The sequence below is a fragment of the Lineus longissimus genome, chromosome 1 (genome assembly GCF_910592395.1).
Source record: "Lineus longissimus chromosome 1, tnLinLong1.2, whole genome shotgun sequence".
In the NCBI taxonomy this organism is placed as follows: domain Eukaryota; kingdom Metazoa; phylum Nemertea; class Pilidiophora; order Heteronemertea; family Lineidae; genus Lineus; species Lineus longissimus.
In genome coordinates, this window is record NC_088308.1 from 5,699,349 (window position 1) to 5,725,717 (window position 26,369).

General features: G+C 41.1%; 1 protein-coding gene across 1 annotated transcript; it reads left to right on the forward strand.

Moving 5' to 3' along the window:
- Window positions 1-129: 129 nt before the first annotated feature.
- Window positions 130-25,335, forward strand: LOC135498415 (rap1 GTPase-GDP dissociation stimulator 1-like). Its single transcript, XM_064788672.1, has 14 exons — window positions 130-208; window positions 2,294-2,392; window positions 11,122-11,253; window positions 16,403-16,528; window positions 19,885-20,034; window positions 20,421-20,549; window positions 20,929-21,054; window positions 21,245-21,388; window positions 21,708-21,839; window positions 22,061-22,210; window positions 22,428-22,643; window positions 22,912-23,088; window positions 23,332-23,460; window positions 23,843-25,335. Exons 1-14 carry the CDS (start codon window positions 205-207, stop codon window positions 23,965-23,967), a joined length of 1,839 nt encoding a protein of 612 aa, XP_064644742.1. The 5' UTR covers window positions 130-204; the 3' UTR covers window positions 23,968-25,335.
- Window positions 25,336-26,369: the final 1,034 nt, after the last annotated feature.

Sequence of the window (26,369 nt, forward strand, 5' to 3'; positions counted from 1 at the left end):
GAAGCTGACAGCCGCTGCCATCTGCGATAACAGCGAAGAAACAACCGACCTAATTTTCCCCTGGCGGATAAATATTAGACCAGAGGTCGGAGGTCAGAGTTCAGCCGGCATAGTTACTTCCTGGAGCATGGCTGCTTGAGAAGCCAGTTTTCATAAAATTCTGTGGATAATCAATGTTTACGGGGAACTGCCAAGAGTAAAATCATGGGTAAGTTATGAGAAAGGAAGGTTTGATATCCCTTTTTCAGAATATAATTATCATAAAGCGATCGCCGGTCTGGTTTTTCCGTGTGCAGTAGCTTTTGTTAGGTGCTGAAATGTTTTCCATCATTCATGTTCATTTACATAATATACATGTAGATTTACATAATAGACATGTAGATGGATACATTGTTAAAGGGGGACTATAGGCAGGAGGAGAGGGGCTAATTTGGCCATCTTCAAGTGACTAGTATACACAGTAAGGGCCCTGAGTCATGTCAGACGTAGCAGTAAATATGTGACCAGTCACAGCAAAACCAGGCACATGTCGCACAGAAGATGAGCCTAAATGACACCAGGAGATAATAGAAGAAATTGATGTGCTCATATTTCACAAAAGGCAGACAATAGATAAATGAATAAACAGTCCGTCTCAACCTGCCAAGCTCAGAGCGACAAGCGCCTGGTTTTGCTGTAACGGGTCACATATATCCCTCGTACAAGTGTGAATCATTTTGACCTACTGTGAGTTGTGAGAGACCACTATTGGCGGCTTTGTGTAACTTTATCTTGCCTGCCTAGCTGCTGCCTATATTGTCCCTTTAATGTATAGAACTACTGTAGATGCTAAATCGGAATGTTCATGGTCAGGCAGTCCTTTCAAGCTGCTGGATGAATAGGTAAGGTCTAATCGTTATTTACCTTTTAAAAGTCTTTTTCAAATCAAAGAAATTTCCATACTCATACTGGCTAAGACAAGATAGAACTTACCTTGATTTCAGGTGCCTCTTTTCCCCTATGAATCTCCCCGGTGCTACTAGGATGTCTCATTAAATGGGCCAGTGTAGTTCCACCGGACTGCGACATTCTCCTCGTAAATATCTCCTCGAGATCAACAGAAATACTTCTCCGTCGCTCCTGTCTTGCCATATTCTTGTTATCCTCGCTATAATTCAAAATCAGATCAGAGTGAAGACTGGACCTATTCCTAGGTACCTCTTTTCCCCTATGAATCTCCCCTGTGCCAATCGAATGGATCGTTGAATGTGCCAACATAGTTCCAGCAGGCTGCGACATTCTCGTTGATAATATTTGCTCCAGATCAGCGGATATACTCCTCCTACGCTCTTGCATCTCTTGTCTTGACATTTTCCTCGTATCTGTCGACATCCTTAAATTTAGTATTATCAGTTCCTTAGTTAACGCTTAGCCACTATCCAAAAATATACCTCTTCTCTAAATCTCTTTATGTAAATCACGTCCTGGGTGAAGTCAGTTTTCTTATCCTGAATATGTCCTGATCTCAAAACAGTGAATAATGGACTAGGCCTGTCTGGAAATGAAATCGTCTGCTTATATTCCTCTCTTCATCATGTAATTGGCAAATGTGGTTCCAGAAGTATCACTTTGCTGGACTATAGCCTATCTATCCAGTTAGTTTCCAAGAGCATATCCCTTCAATGGCTATAGACATGAAAGATGACAGAAGAGTGCCCTAATGACAGGACAGGTGGTTGGGTTTCTATGTCCCTATTACTTCAATTACAAAGGCATATTTCCACCCTTAACCTCCTACATGACAAGGGCTTCGATGGATAGCCTCAACAGGTGGCTCGATTTTACGAAAATTGTTCCCTTGTTTGAAAGCGTACAAAGACATTGTTGACAAGATAACAAACATAAGAAACCTTAGCTAATGGAAGGAAACCTTCCTAAGGAAAACAGCCTTACATTCTGATTATCTGTTGCATAAGGCTCATTAACCCAGCAATGAGAAAATTCTTCATTTAACATGTTTAATTAGCTCATCCAGTAATTTTGTAAATAACTCCAAGGCTATCTAATGCTGAAAGTTAAAGGCCTATTTTTCAATCCTGATTTGTTTTCTGTACAATGTGACCTCTATAATCAGGACAGCTCTCAGTTACGAACAAAAACAAAATCTGTCAGTGTGTTTTTTTATTATGAGAGGTTCTACTACATGTATTGTACAAGAAATTTTGAATATCACCCAAGTCCCACCATTTTCTCTTAAGGTGTTGGTACCATATTTTTATGTTTCATGCCCAGCCCTTTTCTTTTCTCTTTTCAGATAATTTGTTGACCGAGTTGAAGAAATTGAAATTGCGGGAGTCGCCCGCTATTTCCAAGAAATGCATTGATGATATCTTAGAGATGATCACAGCTGAAGGTAGGTCGGTATGGCAGACCATCTAGTTTCTTCGGGGTATTATTTTAATAGAATTGGGGTGCACCACCAAACTTTAACCCTCTTTGCTACCAAGCCAACTAGGATAGTCCTTCCCCCTGTGGCGGTACTCTTCAGCCTCGAGCATTCACAGAAAAATTCAACTTGAAAATGCCTCATCCTCTTTGTATAACTTCTGCAGAAAACCCTCGCTAGTACATGTACATGAGAGCTATGTTAGTACGCATGAAAAAACCCTTGTTGTCCGCCCCTTCTATTTGCATCCAAGAAAATGGCTTCCTCATCATGTTCCATGACATTAATGGCCATAGTGACAAGCAATATGTTGTGACAGGAAGATCAGGTCATATTGCCCACAATGACAGCTAATCATAGTAATACGCACTAGTTATAAGCAATAAGGAACAGTCTCCTCTTAATATCCTCGGGCGTGGCAATCTGTGATAGGGAGACCATGTCATGGTTTATCGATACCATTCAATGAGCAAACAATAGAGGAGGGTGGTTTTCGGGTATGGAGGCAGAATGGCGAGCTGTCTTCTAGCATGGCTGTCAAACCATGTTCAAACCCATATCAGCTGAAGTCAGAGATGCGACACTGCAAGTCCGTTGAATCCTCTCTGGAGTTTCCTTTACCATTTTCTCTTGTCCCCTGTTTCTTGTTATACATGGTTAGAAGTAACATTGTCACTTTGGGAAATGACAACATGATTTCTACGCAAACTCAGTGTTAAATGAACCATCATGTTACAGTTTTCACAACAACAGAAGCAATAAGAAAACAATCCCAGGGTCTCATCTCTCCTGTGAAAAATTCATCAGTAGAGTGTTCTAACAAACTGACAAGAGACAACCACAATACCCTGGACGGCTTACAAAGGATGATCATTGAAAAATTGCCATAGGGTCGACGCCCTGAGCTTCAGGGCCTTTCATTTGGATTCCGAGGAAGTGAGGAGAAAGAATGGACCTGGAGGCATATCCAGGCAAAAAGTGATGGCAGCTACTTGTAGCGTTTAATTTAGGTTGAAAGAGTGCTCAACTTACATTACAAACAGTATGTTGAATGAGAAAAAGAACTTGAAGCAAGTTGGGTACACTGAAGTACATTTCACTATGAACTGACAAATTATCCTTTGGCTGGATTTGAATGTTTTTCCGTAGAACTCAGATATTTTTGTTCCTGTTTTGTTTAATCAATTGTTTCAAACTCCCACTCAAAACAAAATTTGATAGCGTCTAGTCCTCGAGCTTGTAATTTTGGTATCAAATCCAAAATATCAGGCAAGTAATCCACAAAGTAGAGTTTCTATCCATATATGAGAACACCTTTAATTATTTATTTCCAATATCTCTGTAGGTTGTTCAGCTATATTCGAATGTTGCCCCCAGCCACTGTTGCAGTTTATAAAAGTTCAGAGGGTTCATGATGATATCGCTTTGTTCACAATGGGTGAAAAATGCCTCACAAATCCATTTTTTAGCTTAGCCATGTTAGAACTTTTATCATTGATTTAGTAATAGTAGCTTGTGGTGGGATAGTTTTGAACTTCGACTTTACGTTAAAAAAGTACTGATACATGTATTGAGCAAATAGTAGCTTAAAGTTGGGAAAATGATGAATGATGGATCTTCAAAAGAAGATTTGCCTTTTGCAAAATGGTAAATTGAACTCTACTGCTTCGATCAAAGGATAGTTTTGACTGCGCGTATTGGTTAAAAATCTTTGATGACAGATGAAGGACTAAAATCGTTTGTAGACAAAGGGTTTTAAGAGATTTTATTCTGCTTAAGGCAGGATGTGTTTCATATGGTTAGAGTTGTCAGTTTTGATCAGGCAGCAGAGAGGGTTAATTTGTTTTACTACACTTGTCGCTTCTATCTTCCTTTCATTGAACAATGTGCCATAGGAATAACATCTCACATTGCAGACTCTGTATAAATAACGATGCTGAGCGAGAAGAATAATGTCTCATGTTGCAAACATGGTATTCAACTCCTGAAAGGGGTTCAACTCTAAAGACGATGGTAATAAGATGAAGCCTGTCACCTTTAGAGATGATGGTAATTAGATTAAAGGCCTATGCAGTTAGTTTTAAATTAAATCGCCTACATGTATTTGCTCGGTGCTTTAGCTCCTAATGTTCTTGACATTGGTGACTTACATGAGTAGTTGCTTGCGTTGAACTAAAATATGACTAAAAGACATGATTTACTATCATTATTGTATGATTTAGTGTCATTATCGTAAAGTCCTTGAGGCTCTCTTGAGCAAAATTATCGGTTTTAGCAACAAAATGTTTCCTTGACATCAGAAACAATGAGCAAGATGATTGTAGCCAACCCCGTTCTCCGGTGTCACCCTATAATCCAACTCCATCAGTAAATGCGATTTGTCTTGTCAAGTGTGAGCAAACCCGAGCTCAGCCGCCAGAAACCATAATTATATGAAGCCGAAAGTGGATTACGATTACCGCAGGTGGAAACCTGGATGAGGATTTTCAAATATTCATGCGGCTTGTGCTCATTTGTCGCAAGACGGGATATGATTTGGTATTGTCTAGGTAAACTTGTCCTTAGGTCAGACTTTCTTGGGTCAAGGTCAAAATGGATTGTGTGTCTGCTGCAGTGGCAGAACTGGAAAATTGGCAAAGGGGGTTACAGACCTTATGCAGGCAGTGCAACGTCATGATGAGCATGATATAAGTTTTGGCACTAAAAGCACGTACAAACTTTTCTCGGGAGCAGTCGTCCTTAGGCACCTATTCCATAGAGCTATACCCTATACTATACTATACGCGAACAATAGTTTCATGGTCATGCACCCTTTGTGAAGCCATTGTTCGCGTATGGTGTAGTATACCGTATACCTCTATGGGGAAGGTGCCTTAGGCACCTATTCCATAGAGCTATACCCTATGCTATACTATACGCGAACAATAGTTTCATGGTCATGCACCCTTTGTGAAGCCATTGTTCGCGTATAGTGTAGTATACCGTATACCTCTATGGAATAGGTGCCTTGGAGTCGAGTTTTGAATGGATTAAAACTGAGGGACAGGATGTGAATATTCATTCGAGGTTGTTTTTAAATGCAATTCCAAGTGAGAGCCATGTTTCTACAACCAAACTATATGGTATTCATGTCTCGCTTTAATCAATATTCATGCCTTGTGTAGAGCAATAAGACTAAGAGATTTAGACTGCCAGTTTCAAGCCACCATTTTAGATTTTTATCCGAGCTCATCAATTATAGAGTATCAGAAAGTTTGATGGGAATAGGGATTGAGAACTGCTTGTGGATATACGAGAGTGGGCTTAAATCAAATATCTTGCTGCTGGGATGTCCAGATATGAAGTTTGATTATAGAAGACATGGACTGAAAATAAAATTGAATCCCTGTAAAACTTTGGATCAACTTTCATAAGATATGTCTACAGTTTCAAGAACCAGCATCCAATTTCCCCGATCAATCCTCTTGTATTGTTTTATGGCATAACTACATAAAAAAATGGACATCAGTATTACATGGCTTATAACATGGCACCAATAATATCTTCTTTAATGGAGCTTGGAAGTGCATGACAATATGATCTGCATATTCTTTTCCTGTCTATTTGATGATGTGGCTGTGGCTGCAGAGCCAAACATGTCAGTGTTGCATCCATATTACAGACTCAGAGATTCTTGTCATGGCATTTTCATGGTTATGCTTGTGATGATAAAACTGGCCGATTTTGGGAGGGTGCAAGATACCGACTTGATTGTGTCGACACATTATAAGTGCTAGCCTGGCAATAACTCCCTCTTGTCCTACTTAAAACCAATGCGCATTGCAACGATCAATCACTTTGGTTGAAGATGGAACACTTGTTGCGTGTCCAGCAAACAGGCAAACCCACAGTATATGATCTCGGGCTTCGGGTAATCACTATTGATTTACAATACTGGCAGTGTTTTTGTGATGGGTCTGAAGCATTTGGTAGATGGTTATGTTTTGTGTGAGGTAGAAGTTAGCCTTAGCAGACAACAACTGATACAGGGCTGCACTTGCAATGGCATAGCCGCAGCTTTATTTGCAGGGACACTTGCAAGTTACGGTAGTAACTTCTTTCCTGTAGTGCATATTATGTCTTGATGTGTAAAGTCATTGACAGGCTTACGAAAGAACCATCTTCATCCATAGTTTCCCCTCTTCCACCCCAATTGCCTTAACACTGAGTCAGTATCGCACCACAGCAGTCAGTAGTGTGTTGAGCAACCAAGAAACCCTCCACATTGTCTCAAGTGTGTTCTCATCGATTTGATGTTGTTAGTTCTGCCGCAAAATGTATCGATTGAGCTCGAGAGTGGTCTGATATCGGATAATAGGGGTCTGGATGACCTGGTCTAGTGATAATATGGAAGCCAAGATCCTACGTCGCACTCTTGAAGATCTGATGAGGTTTGATGTGTGGGGAAGCCAAGGCCCTATGTCAGACTCTTGAAGATCTGATGAAGTTTGATGTGTGGGGAAGCCAAGACCCTATGTCAGACTCTTGAAGGTCTGATGAGGTTTGGTGTGTGGGGAAGCCAAGGCCCTATGTCAGAATCTTGAAGATCTGATGAAGTTTGATGTGTGGGGAAGCCAAGACCCTATGTCAGACCCTTGAAGGTCTGATGAGGTTTGATGTGTGGGGAAGCCAAGACCCTATGTCAGACTACTGAAGGTCTGATGAGGTTTGGTGTGTGGGGAAGCCAAGACCCTATGTCAGACTCTTGAAGATCTGATGAGGTTTGATGTGTGGGGAAGCCAAGACCCTATGTCAGACTACTGAAGGTCTGATGAGGTTTGGTGTGTGGGGAAGCCAAGACCCTATGTAAGACTCTTGAAGATCTGATGAGGTTTGATGTGTGGGGAAGCCAAGGCCCTACCTCAAACTCTTGTATATCTGACTTCATTCTCTAACCGCATCTTTATCTATAGTCACCTCTTTCATAGTCATGGGTGTCTAGCTATCTATGGAGCCTTATCCATGTGGACTTCTAGTGCTTCATGAGATATTGCAAATCTTCTTGCGAAATATTGCTACTCAGCATCCCGGAGCTTGGAAACAAGACTTTTATGGTTTGCAATCTCAAAGCCTTTAGTATCTAGATGATGAATGGGTTGTGTATACTCGTAGCAGCCTTTTGTTCTCACGATCATACGCTAGTTATATATTAAGCACCGCCTTAGCTCCCCGTCGAGCGTTAAAATAAGGTAATCAATGCCGTTGCATTTCTTATTGGGCTCCAAATTGACTGATTTGTTATTCTCGATTGGCTGATGTGAATCCTAATGAACTGACTACTGCCCGCGGCAAATACGCTTACCTGTCATCTCCGATCCCCAGTAACTCCATCATTCCTGCATTAGCTCTAAAGAGAAGTGATTAAAGTGAGACAATTTGTCTCCTAATTTGCTATTCATGTGATTCTGCATTGATACCCGTGTAGTCAGCATTAGGCTGACATTTGTAAATGTCAACTTATATTCAGGAAATGTCAGAATTTTACCCCTGATGATGTCGGATGTTTTCTATATGTGTTATGCTTTATTCCTTGCTCAACTCATCATGCTCAACTCATCACGCTCAACTCATCATTGAGGACTGGTTAGAAGTCATGAGTGGCATTAGGTCTTTAGGAATAGGAACGTTGGCTTCAGCGTGCGGTATCTCCAGGTGTGCTTTGTGTCTTCTTACAAATTTGCTCAGGGTATCAAGAGCTCACATGTATAGTGGTGTTTCCTTGCTAAGTTCTTTCGGTACTGGTATATTATTTCAACGGAGCCTGTCAATGAACACATTGCAATTTGTTAATGTTGTGACTGGTGTGTGCTTCAGTATTGATTAAACATCCCAGATGACCAATCGAATACAGGTCATGCCATGAAAGCATTCAGCCAAAAGCAACATATTCCATTGAATCAGTTTTACTCCCTGGGAATGTCATATGTCAGAACTGTATCATTTGAACTAGTCAGGTGAATTATTACCCGACAGTCTTATGACACACGAGCAATCAGTCATTGATCATAGTTGACCATTCTTTCACGTAATTGATATTGCGTTTATAGTTGATGACAAAGTCAGCTGGTTGTCTGAAAGTTTTCAGATCCTTTACGTATTAGGCACTGGTCACACTCAGAGATATCACAAATGCACTTTTGGCATGGTCAGCTATTGATACTACTCAAGTGTTTCTCTATCAAAGTTGATGAGTTGCCACTGACGACGTCTGGTTCGAGTGGAGGTACTGGAAATGAGGGCTTTATCTGACAAAGGGGATCTATTTGCTTCAATCAGTTTCTGTCCAGGGTGGCTGTCCTTAGCTCGTTCCATACCAAATGGTGGTCACTCCTCAGTCAGTGCTCATTTGGTGCATGAGACCTGGGAGAAGTCAAACCGAGGCAACTCAAAGCAACAGAACAGAACGAAACATCTGAATTTCCTCGTCAGTCGATTTCTGCTCCATGACTGGACCTGTCGCATTAATTAAACAACAGGAGATTGCTGTTCTGTCTGGAACCTTCCTAGTTTCCTTCCAGTCCACTTCATCTCAATCCATTATGGATGACTCTTCTTGGCATTCAACGCAAGACTGACTGGGCATGTACCGACTTGTTGGAATTGAACTGTGTGGATTGTTTTGGCTGTGAAAAAATTCTCTGATAGAATAATGAAGTATACTCATATTCCCTGCAGCTAAACCTTATTATTGGGCCTATATACCTCCCCCCCCCCCCCCCAGGAGATGGCTCATGACACTGTTACTGCCATCAATGTCTTCTTCTTCTCCTGTACTATTTGGCCGGATTTCTTTCCTGAAGTCTTCTTGCTGTGGACAGTCCTGTGTTAGCTTACCATCGCTCATGTAATCAGTACCGTGTTGCAAGATCATTGGTTGGTGTCGCCTATTCAATACCGTGCCGCATCCAATTGTGCCCACTTCCGAGTTTGAAGATGGTTGCTCAGCACTTGTCAGTCAATGATGGCTCATCTCAATTTGACCTGGTTTGATTCCTAGTCAGATCATATTCTTCTTCTATACATCCGTCATCAGCTTTAGCCAGGGCGCTAGACAATTTAATGATAAGCAATTGTTATATCTGCAGCCTGCCCGAAAAACTAGCATTAGCAACCAAGCTAGTGATAGTAGCCACGGGATTCTCACCAGTTGCTATAGCTACAAACTGATAGCCAGGGTAGAAACTGGAGAGCAGGTGTTACCATCGATGCCGAATATTTATTACAAATTTCGTTGATAAATTGATAAATTGAATGGTTTATTGTGGATGGTGTGATTTTAGCGGATGGCGTGGTCGTCTCTGATTGGACGTAATTCCCAAAGTAAAAGTCTCGCGTAATGTATTGGAAATGAAGAATCTGGCTTAAGTTATGTCACATGACAACAAGTTAAGCTGGATTTTTGCTGAAGCTCATTTGGATCTCATCGAGGCGCCTTTGAGAGGGTAGGCTGAATCGGAGTAAGATAAGGAGCTTGGATGGCTTGTGATGTTGGCCAATAACCCAAATTGTCCAAAACAGCCCCGCTGGATGCAACAAACCCACAAAGAGAAGTATGTACCTTACCTAAAGAGGGTGAACAGTTTCAGATTCAACTCTGCATGCATCTAAGAGATGATGACCTTCAAATGTAACTTCTGATGACTGATGATATATTCTTATTTTGGAACCAAAATCAATGAGTAATCTATTTTTATTGCAGCCTAAAGGTCGGCTCCTGTATGGTTTGGTGTGATTATTCTGGTTGATTATGTTACTCCTAATATTCCAGTCATTTTGCTTTTACAAGTTGTATCGAGTAACATTGTAATTAGGTATGCATATGTCAAACAATGGTATTCGCATCAAACTTGAATTTTCACGTTAAAGATTTATCAAGGCAACTGTGTGTGGGGATTTTGAAAGAATGAGGAGCAAGAGCAGTCTATTTGAACTTGGAACCTCGGTGGCGGCGGGTATCTTAAAAAATGTGCCCCTTTGTTGACTGTGGAGCTTGACTGAAACTTTCAGTGAAAGATGGTGGTCGATTTGCACTGCATGGCATTACCAACCCAAAAAAACCCTGTCAAACTTATTTTGGTAGAAGGGCGCTCTATACTTGCCGTCTCTTGCTTCCGGAAGTGTGTAAATAATAGGTTGAATGTCCGCTACGTTCAGAGTAACTGAAACAAACTGGATTCTATAAAAGGCTGCAGTTTCTCAATGAGAGCTAGTGGGTATTCCATCTTTATCTCATTAAGTAAAAGCCTTCTGATCTTTCTTTGATTGTGTAATCCTGATAGGTCAGCGACTTGCAGCAATCGGTTGTAAGTGCTTCGACCTTTCTTTGAGGGTAAAACCAGAACATGATTCTAATTGTAGCAGAAAAATGTACAGGAAGTGGGTAAAGGATCCTCCAGATATAGACTTTAGGCTATTTGGCAGCCATTTTGGATTTTGGTGGCCATCTTTGATTTGAGGCAAAATCCAGTGTGGCCAAACAGCTTATTTGGGAGAGTGTGCTGTCAGAACCAGAAAACCATGGAAAAAACTTTGACTTGGAAAATTTTGATTTTCCTTTGCTTAGCCCTGTCTATAATCCTTAATTTTTGAGAAAGTGTGGGTAGTGGGGTCCTCTGCCCTAGTCTGGGTTTAATGAACTTTTCTTTTTCTCATTTCAGACTGTGACAAAGCCTCAGCAGGGAAAACACTGGTTACTGAGGGCATCCTTCCTGAACTCCAACATCATGTTAACTTATCGGATGAGAATGTCATGAAGGCAGCAAAGCTGGTGGCAGAACTGGCCAAAACAAGTAAGTTATTTCAGCTAATCCTCCATCCTCTCAACAAACAAGTCTGAAAGTCAGAGATCGCAAAGTTCCTTTAGGTGTAACATGCTCTACCAAGGGATTGCCTATTCATTAAGGTGGGATTTTGACTTATTGGGGTAAGATGTCCTTCATCACTTTCGACAGTCTTTTCTATTATTCTCTGCATGAGGTGTGTATAGCATTCAGTGGTCATCCTGCGCGATGTGGATGTGGAACTAGAGACCAGACTCCAGATGATGTGCTTCTGACCTGCTCCCTCATAGAGAATGGAGAGGATACTGGCCAAAGGACACCACCCTGACCACCTAGCTATGAGGCTCTGTGGTGGAACTCCCTTGGACATCCGACTTCATTACCGAAAACGGGCCGACTGTGTTCTTCCCAGAAAATTTAGTCATATTCATCACCTGGCTCATACATCAGACCAATACGTGGACATGTGCAAATCTATGTTGATTCAGCCTATGTCATTTCCTATCTATCCTCCAGTCCCAACATGCCAAGGAAATCTTGTAATTATCAGTCGATTGGTATTCTTGGTCTGGCCGATGGTTGTGTTTTATCTAGCCCGTGACGTCCAGCTTCATTTGTGGCTCAGCAATAAAAGCATTATTTAGTGGGCTATTTGGAGGATTTGGATGCTGAGGGGAGTTAACCCTCTTATCCTTAGCTGCAGGTGTGATATGATATGATAGCCCAGCCTCTAAGATTGTCAGTATAATGCTTCGAGGCTTGGAGGGAACGATGGTAGGTTTTTAGTCAAAAGGTTTATAAAATAAGCAGGAGACCATTAACATCAGCTAGACAGTAATGGAAAGGTTCAGAATTTGATCCAAGAAGAACAAGGTTGTATTTTGACGCCAGATATCACATTGCTTGTTGTCAGAAATCCAATGAAACAGTGTGTCATAGCCCCATTAGAAAAGACTTGACTTGATGGCGTCGCCCAGAGAAAAAAAACCTCGTTCTTGTTCTGGATCAAAATCGGAACCTCTCTAAAGTGCAAGTGACAACCCAATAAAGTGATGGTAGTTTTGGCTGATACAGCCGGAAACGACTCATCATGTTTACCCTGGGAGACGTGTCTTTATCAATCATTACCGAATGACTAGCTGGGAGGGTGATGGCTGGCATGAAACTTGTCTGGATGACATCAAGATAGCTTATGATATCTATATTCGGAACGTAAGACTGCCTTGCCTAGCTCACCATATGCACATATCTTCTTACCCCAAGAACAAGGTGATTCAGGTAAGATCTCAGTATAACACATACACTGACCAAACAAAAGACTTAGCCTGGGCCATATCCTAGTGACCTCTGAAGTAGGGATTGGCCAGGTCAGAACGACTGTTATCAGCACAAAAAGTTGACGAGGGAGTATATTCCAAGGGGTGAAATATCCGCAACCCTCATTAGTTCAAGGTGAACTTCCCCTGTGCCTCTGCCTTAAGATGATCACCAGTACCCTACTGTCTGCTTACTATCTGCTCTATATCCGCACAAGAAGTTGCTTGTATTGGTAAACTAATCTGTTGCAAGTATCCCCTGCGGCTATGCTTCTCTTATGAGACGATAATAGACTTCCCCAAGCTATTCTTCGGTTACCAGCGTGATGAGCAGCATGCTGGAAAAGTACACTCTGGAGCGGACTTGACAGATATGAATGGGATGCTCAACGTGTCATCAAGACTGTAATATTATGTCTTTAGTCGCAATGACTGCTGTTAACTGCTACATTTTTTTGGGCGTATGTATTTGCAGAATTTGTCAATCACCGAGCTACTTACCTATCTGACACAAGGAATATCATGTTTACATCTCATTCAAAGGATGTGGCAATCTTAGTTAAGTGACTTGCCAATGACCACAAGCACAGTGATGTGTCTGTGACAGGTGTCAGATCCACAGTGTGCAGATTACTGTAAGCAGTTGAGTTGGACAAGATGACTACTAGACAAGGCAACTCCAAGAAGGATCAGAATAAAAGCAAAGGCTACGTGACCTTCTAAAGACATGAAAATATCACAGTAAAAACAACTGAGCGAAAAGCATGGGGTTTTTGTTGATATTTACATCCTGTTAAGCTGGTGTCTTTTTTTTATCTTAAGCCAGAGCTTATACTTTTTGTTTTGTAACAAATGAACTGGTAACATTACAAATGGCTGCAGGAGGCAGATCGTCAACCTACAGAGCCACCAAGGAAGATGGTAAATGTCAACGCTGTCTAGCCAACAAGCATTGACAATATGACCGCAAAGAAATGGCCACTGACAGAACATTGGGAATACTGAGTGCATGTTTGAAAAAACATGCGCAGATGAAATCGCTAAAAGCCAGAATGATGTCACTTTTTAGATGAGGTAATAGCAAAGTAAATAGATGGGCTTTTAACAGATAATATTTCTGGGACAGCCTTGTGCTCAGAAGGTAGCGGAAAGCATCTCCGGTTGACCAATGACTGGTGACATTTAGGCCAAATTCTTATTAAGGAGAATTCAAGACTTAAATTTTTAGAGGTAGCTACAAAGAATAAAGGATGACAAAGAAGACAGCACTTCTTAAGTGCTGCACCAACTGGCTCCTTTGATAGAAAATTGACAGTGTTGTTGACAACATCTAGCTGGTTTCTTTGAAAGGTTAGCGAGAGGGGAGCTTTTATCCATCAAGGTGTGGTATGCAATTTACAACACTAGATATTGCCAAAGGCACAAGACACCCTGGATTTCTCTCTGATATTAATGACTGAACCCTCTTTTACTGTCTGTTAATGCAAATAAATATCAAAAGGAACTTGCTGTTTGCAATCGCCTCAGAGGATGACACACACCGAATGGGAGGATGTCGATGTTCCAGTGACTGTATACACATTACAAAGTAGACAGAAGAGTTTAATGCTAAAGTGTTTGAAAGCAGCAACAAAGAATGAAAGAAAAGAAAGAAGAAGTGCTTCTTAGGTGTCACACTGCACCCCCTAGCCTCTTTGACCAAAAATAGACAGAGAAGCTTAATGACAAAATCTGGTTGGTTTCTTTGAAAGGTTGGCAAGGTATTGCACTGGAATCCATTAAAGTGCAAACTGCAATCTGCAGGCCAAGACATTGCCAAAGGTACTAGAAACCCTAGTTTCCACTCTATTGGTTATAATAACTTCCCTCTTTCACTTTTGAATGTCAAAGGAAACTTGCCATTCACTTGTGGAAGCTAAACTTATTGGTAGCATTGGATGCAACAAAGAGTGAAGGGTGTATCAGCAAAAAATCTACCCCAGCTGCCTTTGATTGAATCTACATTAGTAAATGTTCATCTAGTCAGTGATCCTTATGTTTCCATTTATTCCCAACTTGTCAGAAATATACCGCGGTATCAATGCTGGATGGAAAAATGTCATCCTTTATCTGTTTTTGTGTGACTGAGCGGCAACTCACTGGCATTTTGATCATCATAGTGGACACATAACTATATTTCAGGGCAGTGCAAAAAAAAGGATAAAAACTGAGAAGCTGTATCACATTTTCCTAGAAAACACTCAGGATGTAAGCGCTGAGGTTTAACTTTTTGCTTTGGTAACAAGCGAATATTGGTTTACAACATTCTGATCAACCCACTTCGGCTTAAATGACTTTATTTAAGACATGTCATATGAGGTTCCATTGCAATATGATGTGGGAAGCCATGAAGCTCCGCGTACCAAACTTGACAGCCACAAACATTCTACTGGAGATAAATCAGACAAATCAAGTTGGAGAACTTTTTTGGGTTAAAACCTTTCGGACTCAATCGCATTCCTCAGCCATGTCACATTCACTCTCTCAACATGCGAATGAAATCCCTGCATGATTCACCTTATTAGCCCAGCACTTCAGCCATGGCAGAAACGTGAGTGACCAGCATTGCAACGAGAGAAAGTCACAAGTTGGTTAATCAGTGAAAAAACGAATTGCCTTTAACCCAGTCGTCCTGTCAACGGGCAGTGTTGTGGTGTAGTGGAGGAGCCTCCGACATGTGATCGGAAGGTTGTGGGTTCAGTGCCGCTCAACTTGCTGGTATTGCCAATAGAGTGAAGTATGTGCTCTATACAAGAACTTTTTTTTTCAATTCTTCATGGAAATTGTGATCCGTCAGCAAAATCTTCACCAAGCATAGGTTCAGCTCTTGTGAGAAACTGAAATGTCTCCAATTAGGGTGGATTTTATAACAGGCGCGGATCCAAGGGAGATGGGAGAGCACCGGACACACGCCCACCTGTAAGTCGTGAAAGACTATGAAACTGACCAAGAACCTTTTGAACACATGGGATCTTTTAGTGAGAAATGCATTGCACTCTGTTTCTGGCTCCTGGATCCGCCCCTGTGTAACTCACCACCTTTGAAACCTGGAATTGCCATTTAGGAACAAGGCCACTGTCTCAGGCTCTTCCTGATTTTTCAAATTATCTTAATGTCACCGCCTCCTCCCTTGATCCTCATTCACTGAGAGACTTTAACAAGATCAGCTCATTGGTTTCAGTTTATCTTTAGGTTCATTACTTTAATGAGCTTCCCGCCTAATCAATACCACTGTCAATTACTTGAACAAATTACTATCTACTGGGTAAAGTTCAAATAGATGTCAGGGCGTAAGCACTGAAGACTAGCACTTCAGTATTGGTGAAAAAAAATTCAAAATGTTCATAAAAATCACAAGCGGCAACCATTTTATCTCGAAGGTGACTGCTCAGTGAGGAGTTTAAAGGAGGTTTTGCATCAGAAGCATCAAGCTGCCTTCGAGTCATCTCAGTTTATCATAACTACAGCCCCTGCACTATTTTCATCATCTGATTCTTATAATCCAGTGCTGGAAGCATGGTAATCTCCTGAATCTGAAACCTGTGGCATTTAGAGGCTTCATAAAATCAATGTTCATTGCATCTTCTTAAATGCTTCCTCGGTTAAATATCTCGCCAATATTACATTCAGCAAACGTGGCGATAAAGTACATTAACTAATCTTTTATTCATGTTGTTGTAACTCCGGCGGGAATAGGCAATGTTTCTCGAGTTATTCTGCCACCTCAAAGCGGCCTGATAATTCAATTTGCCCGTACATTGTTGTAACTCTTTATTATTTCCTGTCTCTCCTGATATTTGCAGGTTCGGTACGTGAGGAGTGTGTCAAGCAGAAATTCGTTGACTTATTCACCAAACACTTGTCTAGTTCGGACGTGGAGACATGTACCCAAGTCTGTAGGGCACTTGGGAACATTTGCTATGACAACGGTAAGGATAGGGAACACTAGAATAGAGCTTTTCTAAAGGTAGAGCACAGTGTCGGGGGAACTCTATGTCAGCACCTTTCTGAAGGTAGAGCACAGTGTCAGGGAACTCTATGTCAACACTTTTCTAAAGGTAGAGCACAGTGTCAGGGAACTCTGTGTCAGCACTTTTCTGAAGGTAGAACACAGTGTCAGGGAACTCTATGTAAACACTTTTCTAAAGGTAGTGCACAGTGTTGTGCCGTAACTGCAGTTCAGAACAGAGTACCTCTGCAGAAACTTTTCATAGTTAGATTAGTGACTGACTCTGGCTTAAGGATCTGCATGTTGCATTTTGGGAAAAGAGAGGAAAATCTTTTTCATTTTGAAAAATGACTTCAGGACTTGTGTAATGTCATTAGGCGGAAATTGGAGACCAGGAGAAAACCTATGCTGTCAGAGAGGGTCACCCCCTCTATCTCATCAAGACAGGCTCCACCTGAAAATCAAACCCATAAGCTCTGAGGTGACAGGCACTGATGTTGCATGCAATTCTGAAAGTAGATCTTTCATGACACCATTCCAACACCACTTAGAGAAGACGTTTTGTTTCTTTGACAGATTTCCTACCATCTAAATCTTCTAAATCAGCAGATGCTTGTGTGATTTGATCGCCAATCTATCATGTTGCCGTCTGTGTGTCTTCCGGCTGTTTTTCGAGATTGCTCACAATTAGAAAGATTTATTCCGCGATGTTGGCTGCATTATCGATCAATGCTCGATGGAGTGATTTCTATCGACAACCCTTTTCCATATTAGTGGCTTCTGATTATAGTTTACTTCACGGAAATTAGGCACTGATGCTGAGTATACTGGAGAATTGTTGCGTTCATTTTAAAAAATTAGGCAATAATGGCCTGTATAAATAATGCAAAATGAGGCGAATACTTGTGTTCAAATATGAAAATCATTGCCATTCAGAAAGGCTGCTCTACTGGCTGAGATGAAGGCAGACTCATTGAGTCATACCTATGGGTTAGAAACTTGTCACTGACAAATTGCTTGTGATGTTGGCAAGTCACTTTACTCCAATTGCCACATCTGGTAAAGGTCCAAACATTCAAATCCAAGGCCAGGGAAATCACAGAGGAGAACATGAGTGTACATGTAGTTTGTGATGGTGTGGTCCTCCCTGACCACAGATGGCGTAACTAGGCCATTTGCCCTAATTGGTGCACAGCTGACATCAGAACCAAACGTTCACATGGAGAGAAGAAGACCCTTAATGACACTGACATGCCCTTTGAGACAGCTATAATATTACATAGACAAAATCGTAATACTACCAGATTCCCAATAACTAGCTTCTTCATTTGCCTAACAAGGAAACAGTGTGTCTTTTATTTCTGAACACCCCTGGCGGACACCTATCATATATCAAAGAAAGTGCTCGAGAGTTCTTAACCCTTTCACTACCAGCCAATATGGCCACTAACACACCGGAAGTATCTTGCAGACTCGTCCTATTTTAGCTTCCTATCCACACCGTACGCAAGCCACTGGATCAAAACAGTATAAAAAGGTGGTTCATTCTTTGCTGTTTTTCTCCTATTCTATGTTATAGCTGCAGAGGAAAATACCAACAGCTTTGGCTGTATGGTCCACTGATCAATACAGAAATATCTTATAAACTTGGATGCTGCCATCGCCTTTTTACAAGATGAGCAATTTTCATGACAGATGTCATCAAAGAATCTTTTACAAAAGCCATGCTGTCTTTTCTTCAACAAAAACACCCAGTTTCCCGTCTCTTGGATTTCCTGCAACTTCTCCATGCTGTCATAAAAAGAATTTGATTAACTAGGCTGCAGTCTTGTCAGTGGTTGATCCAATTAGTCATGCAGGAAATAGTGGCATGCAGTCAGCGTTGAACAGTGAAAAAACCATCGCCACTGTGGGTGTGAGCTGTTGTCAAAGAGGAATAGGCAGAACATGAAACAATACGTGATGTTGGCCAAAACTCGGGCAGCAGCCGAGGAAGTTGTGGTTGTCATACCAAAATCTCTGTGGTCAAAACAAATCTAATACCAAGTATGGATTCTTTACTTCCTAATACTTATAATCCATTAAGAATATAAAAAATTGTTACCAGGGTGTTTCAAAAAACTGGATATTGGATCAAATTCCAACAATACCAAGCGGTCAAAATCACGAATTGGCCTCTCTGATGCTGAACTAATCAAGCATCATGGGATGCAAATGCAAATGGCTATTCATACCAGTCGATGTACTGATGACCCGTGGCACAGAATCTGTATGAGACCATAAATGACATACCCAGAGGTATTGAATCCATATCGCCCGACAGTGGGAATGTACAGAATGGTAACAAACCCGAGGGTATTGAAATCATCTCTCGCGAAACCATGAGAATGATGAGGATCTAATAATGATAGAATGTGTGCAGAACGAAGCGGGGAGGGCTACATAAGGCGGCATATTGATATTGGCAGAATGTTTGGAGAACGAGGTGAGGTCAGGCATGACCAGCTTTGAGGGCATGTTGATATTGGGGGAACTGTGTAGATAATGAATCTAGTTTACTCTTGGGCAACAGCGAGGGTCTGTGATTTCCACAACATTTTGCGCCATTTGGAAGGAAATCTGCTCACGTTCGCTATTTGTGGTTGAGCAAGTCAACGCTTGGTGAATTCTGTTTCATGATGATTGGAAGAACCCACATCAAAGGAACAAAAAGGAATGTTGTCGTTGCGAAAAGTGGTTGTGCTGTTACAATTCACAATCCACAAATACCTCGTCGATCCACACATAGACACGTTACATTTTGGCATTTTCGATGAATCCAGTTTTAGTTTGATGTTTACCGTTTTGTTCAAACACTTTCAAACAGACTTTGAAATGATTTTCATCCAATCTATCTTTATGGAGCGTTTTATAAACAGTGCCATGTGACACTGACAGCACTGAAGGCAAGTTTGAGAAAGTTAAAGGAGACTGAGATACATTGGCGTAGCAGGAATCCCTAACTCATCAAACAAGTCGCTTTCGATACACACCACCAAACTCTCGTTACCATGACGACTTAACAAAGTACATTTCTTTTCAAAGAAGAGTAATGCAAAAGACAAACAAAAATATCTGCTGCATCTGTGAAAACATCAAACATATCTAGATGGATAGATACAGAATGGAGTCCGTGATCTGAGCTCCAGAACTCACAAAGAATAATTTTGTTCATTTTCTAAAGATATCCGCCTAGCTATCTGATTAGTCTGTGCAGTGTTTTGCTCAGGAAACATAAAAGAAGACATCACGACTGAAGGTCATATCTAAGTGAACATTCCATGCCTGTCTTTTCAGATGTTGGCCGCGAAGCGATGAGCAACTGTGAGGGTTTGGAGAAGTTATATAATCACCTGAAGCGACTTCATTGTGACAAGAAAGATGACACGCACAAGGCGTCTAGGATGATGGGTTGTGGCTGTTTACTTAATCTCACCAATACCAATGGTAAGCTGTGTGGCTGTTTCCTTAATCTCATCAATACCAATGGTAAGCTGTGTTGCTGTTTACTTAATCCCACCAATACCAATGGTAAGCTGTGTTGCTGTTTACTTAATCTCACCAATACCAATGGTAAGCTGTGTTGCTGTTTACTTAATCTCACCAATACCAATGGTAAGCTGTGTGGCTGTTTACTTAATCTCACCAATACCAATGGTAAGCCAGTTAACTTTGATGTGATATGTATAGTATCATCTGTAATCTGGCCTCCACCATCATCGTCATTCGAAAGATCTGCTGAAATAAGATGCCTGCGAAAATTGTGTGGTTTACAGTGAAGTGTTACGATATCATGCATTTTGTTTACGCTTTAGTCTCCAATGAATTTTCAGAACTGCTTCAAGAAAAGGCGATAAAACTGGGCGCCCTCGACTTAATGAATGGTTACATGCAGGACTATATCGATGATGAGGACCTCATGTCCATGGTCCTGATGACTGTCAGTAGTCTTGTCGACTCGGGTGAGTTGGAGCTAAGGCTAGGCGAACATCTCGGGTATACTTGTCGAATGACTAGACTGTGAGGTCCCCCTAACATCATTCAGTGGTGACCTTCTTAGATGTCGCTCTGCAGCCCGAATTAGTGTCATTGGTGAGAAATTCATTGATGGCAAAGTGAGTGTGTTATACCCAAAGTAGTAAACTTTTGATCACTATGGATTAAATCTCTAGGATAGATGGAAATTTTAGTTGAGCCAGTAAAAAAGAGAGGTTTCGAGTGGTTTTCCTAACCTGGTACTTGTTCTATCCATACATGCCTATCATATGTCATTATCAACATACATAACTTCTCACCCAACAATGCCAAGAATCATGATGATATGTTTATTTTACTTTTCAGAATCAGCCAAAGAACAAATCATAGATTCAAAACTACCAACGACAGTAGTGAAACTGTACGAATCACCAGAGGTGGCAGAAATAGAAGATGCTATTTTAGAACTTTTAGCAACGCTTGCAGAAGATGGTAAGTGAAGACACTGGAAAGTTTGAAGCTCAGATAGAACAGAATTTTACTGTCACCTTTGATGTAGATTCAAATTACACGCCCTAAATAAATGATTCTACTTGGGGCCCATTCGTAGTTGCATTCAGGTATGTTCACAAGAGCAAATGCATTAGAAGAGATCATTTCATGTTTGTGTGCTCTTTTTCAGATTCTGTGAAGAACGACTTGTGTAAAACTGCATTAACTCAACATTTACTCGCGACCATTAGAACGCATCAAGATAGTGACGAAGATGATAGTCAGACTCTCGTTAAGTTAGCAGCCGATCTAATTATACTTTTACTAACAGGAGGTAAGCAATAAATGATAAGAACGATACTTGTCACTTTTATCCTAACTTGGGTCTTTCCCAGGCACATTACACAACTGTCAATATTAATCAGTGTGCTAATGAAACTTTGATTATAGTACACGCTAAGAGTTAAGATTGGGACTCTGAGTGTACTTGGAATGGGATGGTGTTCTACAGACCAGACTAATGAAATATCGACAAAGTTGCATTGGCATTCAATCGACGACTACTGTGGCGGCTTGGAGACTAAGGTTTGGGGTTCCGATGCTGACTGGTTAGCTCCTAGCTGGTTAGATAATCTTACATTTGCTCCTTCCAGATGATAGTATGCAGTTATTGTACAATGACGGTTCGGGTCCAGTGTTCCTCGTGTCCAAGAAATGGCTGCAGTGTTCCCATCCTCATCTCAGAGTATGTGGCGCATTGGCCATTGGGAATTTTGCCAGAGGGGGTAAGTGAAGAATGAACTGAATTTTAAGGTTACACCTATTATCCTGGGCTCCACAGAAGGTCTCTTGGGGTGTTGTGTGGTAACTAAAATGTGCATACCAAGACCTCAACCAGTGGGAGAACTAAGAAGCAGCTCAGCTAGGAGGTGACCACTCGATCATGAGGCCGACATACTACCATTTGCCCCAGTTCCGTTTTTTCTACAATTTTTTTATTTTTCAGATGCAAACTGCATAAATCTAGTAAAAGATGGAACGACTAATGTTCTGATTGAGTCACTCCAAATCACAGCAGATGACGACATCAGCAGCAAGGCCAACATGACCATGTTACATGCTGTACTCAGTGCATTGAGGAATATAGCAATACCAGGTCAGTATGTCAGTAGGAGGCGATATCCTGATGACCTCTGAACGTGGGACGGCCAGGTCCAGGCTTGCCTATCCATAGCTCACTCTCCCACATCTCACTCCACCAGCAAACTATTCTTCATAGAATTTAACTAGTGCATACTGAATAAGTAGAGAAGAAATAACCAATGGTTGGTTTATAAACATTGAAGTTAGTTTTTGTCTTTGCTTTCTTTCAGCATCTAATAAATCTGCTATGATAAATGCAGGAGTTTTAGAAAAAGTCTTACAATTTATGTCCAGTGATGCTGCGCCTGTACAGTTTAAGCTCCTCGGTTTGTTGAGAATGGCCGTCGATGGACAGGAGGAGGCCGCGAAGACACTCGGGACAAATGAAGAGTTCCTGAAGCGGTTGGTGGCGTGGTGTTCCGTGGAAGAACACGCCGGCGTCAAAGGTAGGTAGTTATGCAACTGTCAATGGGTGTCTTGTGCGCCCCCTCTTCAAGGGTACAGCACACGTGTGACAACAGACAAGCCCTGTCTCATTGTAAAGCTGTGAAATTTGATCACGAAAGATCACAAATGATCACAAAGCTGTATAGACTGGCTATCAGCAGACGTGCTATCCGCCTCCAGCAGACTAATGATAAAAGACAAGCTCATGATTCTGATACATAGAAAAAGGATAATCTCAGCTTATCATCTTTTCTTGTCCATTTCCAGGTGAAGCGAACCGACTAATGGCATCGTTGATTAAAAATTCCCGGTCGTCAATAGTCATGAATACAATTCTTCAGATTGGTGGATTAAAACATTTGGTTTCCATGGCAACATCGGAGCATACTGTGATGCAGAATGAGGCACTTGTGGCATTGAATTTGATGATCGCATCAATAATTGGTAAGTTGTTGGAATTTGCTGCTCTGCAGCCTGACAAGTCCAACTTTGATAGTTTTGAGAAAATCAAGAAAACTATTCAATTCCTGAATGAGGGTTTGCAATGCTCATGTGATATACTCTGTAAATATGATCTTCCTAGTTATGGTACAAATTGAACTCCCACCTATAATAATGTTCTAATTGTGAACTGTAGTGGTTCTTGTCAGAATAAGTAACTCCACTTGGTCCTTCATTTTATTTCAGGAACAAATGCAGCCAGCATCAAGGATTCTGACCTCATCCCGACCATCATGACGTTATTAAACGATGAGAAGTTACTGCCGGAATTGATGTGTAATACACTCAGTCTGGTCAACGGATTACATTCTGCAGGTAGAGTTTGTTTTCCACCAGAACTTGGTCACGATAAGATTGCTATAAAATCAGTTTGGACTTTGACCTAGAATCCAACTCATGCTTGTCCTTAAACGAAGAAATGATATGAGCTGTTCTGCTTCCTAAACAAATCGCCCCATTAGCTTTGCTTTTGTCAGCAATATGTTTGAATAGTTTTCGAAAGGGTCCATACCCCTGTGTTGCAGCATGCTTTCATGGGCTGTAAACTTGTCAAAGAAGTGTCCCAGAAAACCCCTCAATCTTCAATCGGTATCAAAACAGAAATCTTCATTAGTGGTATATGACATTGTTTTGAGTTGTATTCTGATTTAGAAAACCCATTCTTTCGTTCACAGAATGTCGTGTTATCTGATTTCAGATGTGACAAGGGAGGCCATACAAACTGCCGAGATATTACCCATGGTGCAGAAACACAAGGGCCATTCTGATAGCATCGTCCAGGAGAGAGTTCTTCAAGTATTAGCCACCTATGGGACGAGTTGATCACATCACTTTCAAACTTATGCAAATCATCAACTTTCTCTTACCATATCCTAAAGCAAAGACTGTTCACTGTTTGTAGGGGCCACTTCATGTTTGATTCAAAGTCTCTAAACTTAAGTCTTACGGTTTTGAAAGGCTAGGTGATGGTCAACTTGAGAGAGACTTCTAAGTTGACCTGTTTAGAGATTATTAAGTATCACGGGACGGAAGGCCAGAGACTTGATGCGAATTGCAGAGGACAGATAAAGCGTATTGCTGCATAGTCGAACACGCAGGGTCACCCCAAATGCCACATGGCTGGGCGTTATTATGATGATGATGATGATGATGATGATGATGATGATGATGAATTATCACAATGCTTTTAAATGTGTGCAGCCTTCGATGTTCTTCATGAGGTATTATACTGCTGTTCAACATGCCTGATGCTTTACTTGTAACGTACTGTTAACTGGCTGTTGAATTTCACCAACACTCTCTGTCTATTTTCAAAGCAACAGAAAAATTTGGATGCAAAAGACACTAAAGGCCATTCCGAAAAATAGAGATTACCTGGCAAAATATACCTGATGATACCTTGGATCTGAATACCATAGCATTTCAAAGCAAAGATCGCAAAATTCCATAGTAAATCACGCAATAAGGTCACACTTTTATGCAGCAGTACAGGCTTGGCAGAAAAGTTTGGTCTACTCAAAAATACCCCAGGTAGATTTAGTGGCTTTTGTATCTGAACTTTTTAACTTCACTATCGGGGCATATTTTGCCTCAAAGCAACTAATTTAGTTTTTTAGCTTACTCATTACTGATAGCAGAACTGTAAACCAGACTGTCTTCATGGCTTATTTCTTTCATGAACAAGAGTGGGTGTGGCAGAAGTATTATCTCTCCATGTAAACTTCTGGATTATGCAAACTGACAGTTTTAGTCCCTGTTATCCCAAGTGTGTTAAGTCTGATGTAAAGTATCAACTGTTACAACTTATTTTTTGCCATCCGCATCAAAAGTGAAGTCAGTGCTGTACTGTATTTTGTTTTATTCATCAAACTTTTAAGGCAATAAATGTTTTGTCGGTCACTGAATCATGGTCACTAAATCACTAAAATGGTTAAAAAAATCTTTCAGCAGTTAAGTGGGACAATCAATACTGCACCCTGGTAGCAAAACGATAATATTACATAATATTAGAGTGATGTTTCAGAAGAGGTTCTGTTGATTTTGATGTACATTCTGTTGCTGTGGCGAAAGTCGTCCGTGATAAAATTGGTTTGACATTCTGTTACGTACCATGTTCTATGTTTGAAATACATGTGCACATTTTGCTTTTACTTTTGTTATGCTACTATACATGTTGGTCTATGAACAAGACAATATAAGAATAAATTGATTCAATTATATACTTGGTTGTTTGTCCAATTATATCAGGACGGCTCCCTTACGGCAGAGGCAGGATGGCACCAGCTGGCAGAGGCCATTGAAAGCCAAAGCATGAAGATGAACAAAACACCACAGGGTGTTACAAAAACTTCGGACTCCGAAAAATGATAGGATACTCTGGGACTGAAGACCATGGAACTCCGTTTTTAGTGCTGACTTATTTCAGCACATATAACTCCTCAAGTAAGACTACTTGATGATATTGGAGTTGTGTCACACAGGAAAGCATTAGTGCTCATAGCATGTTGAGTCGGTGTCTATCTGTTGGAGGTGGTTGTTTATAGCAAAAACTACCTAGACCCTTATATACCACGCGGAGGAAGTCATTGCGGGCCATAGATAGGCGCAACGAACAAAAGATGATGTGGCGTGCGGCCATACGGTCTTTTGTTTGTTGTGGCCTTCAGTGGCTTCCTCCGCCTGGTGCGAGAGCCTCCATAGGCACAACAAAGAAAACATGCAGTATGTGGCCGCAGGGTCTTCTGTCTGCTGCTGATTTGTTGTGACCTTCAGCGGCTTCCTCCAAATGGTCCGAGGATATCTATAGCCCTTTTCAAGGAAGACGGCATTGCCAGAACTGCAACTAAATCTATGATGGAAAAAAGCAACTTACTCGGTGCGTTGACCTGTCCTTTGGTATTTGTCCTCGGCAAGACTGGTATCTTCTGGGTTTGACTGGTTGGAACAAAGCATGAGTGTCTGATCTCTTTCCAATCTTGTTTGTTATTTCATTAAAAATCCCAAATAGTTCCATATGATTGATGCACAGTGGGTTAATATCATACAGGATGTATTGATGTATTCCCACCAAATCTGTTATGCATCTACTTGACGAATAGACAAGATTCCGAAAATTGCCCAACTGCCAAAGAATTGTCTCGTCACAGGCAGACACAAGAAGCCATTGTCTTTTTAACGACTTTGACAGTGAAGTCTCATTGCCATTTTCTTGCGAGGGGTCTATT

Bases quoted from the DNA above. Each gene is read 5' to 3' on its own strand.
- LOC135498415 (XM_064788672.1), top strand. The intron at 11,254-16,402 runs GTAAGTTATTTC...TGATATTTGCAG, and splicing joins GGCAGAACTGGCCAAAACAA to GTTCGGTACGTGAGGAGTGT. The intron at 16,529-19,884 runs GTAAGGATAGGG...CTGTCTTTTCAG, and splicing joins GAACATTTGCTATGACAACG to ATGTTGGCCGCGAAGCGATG.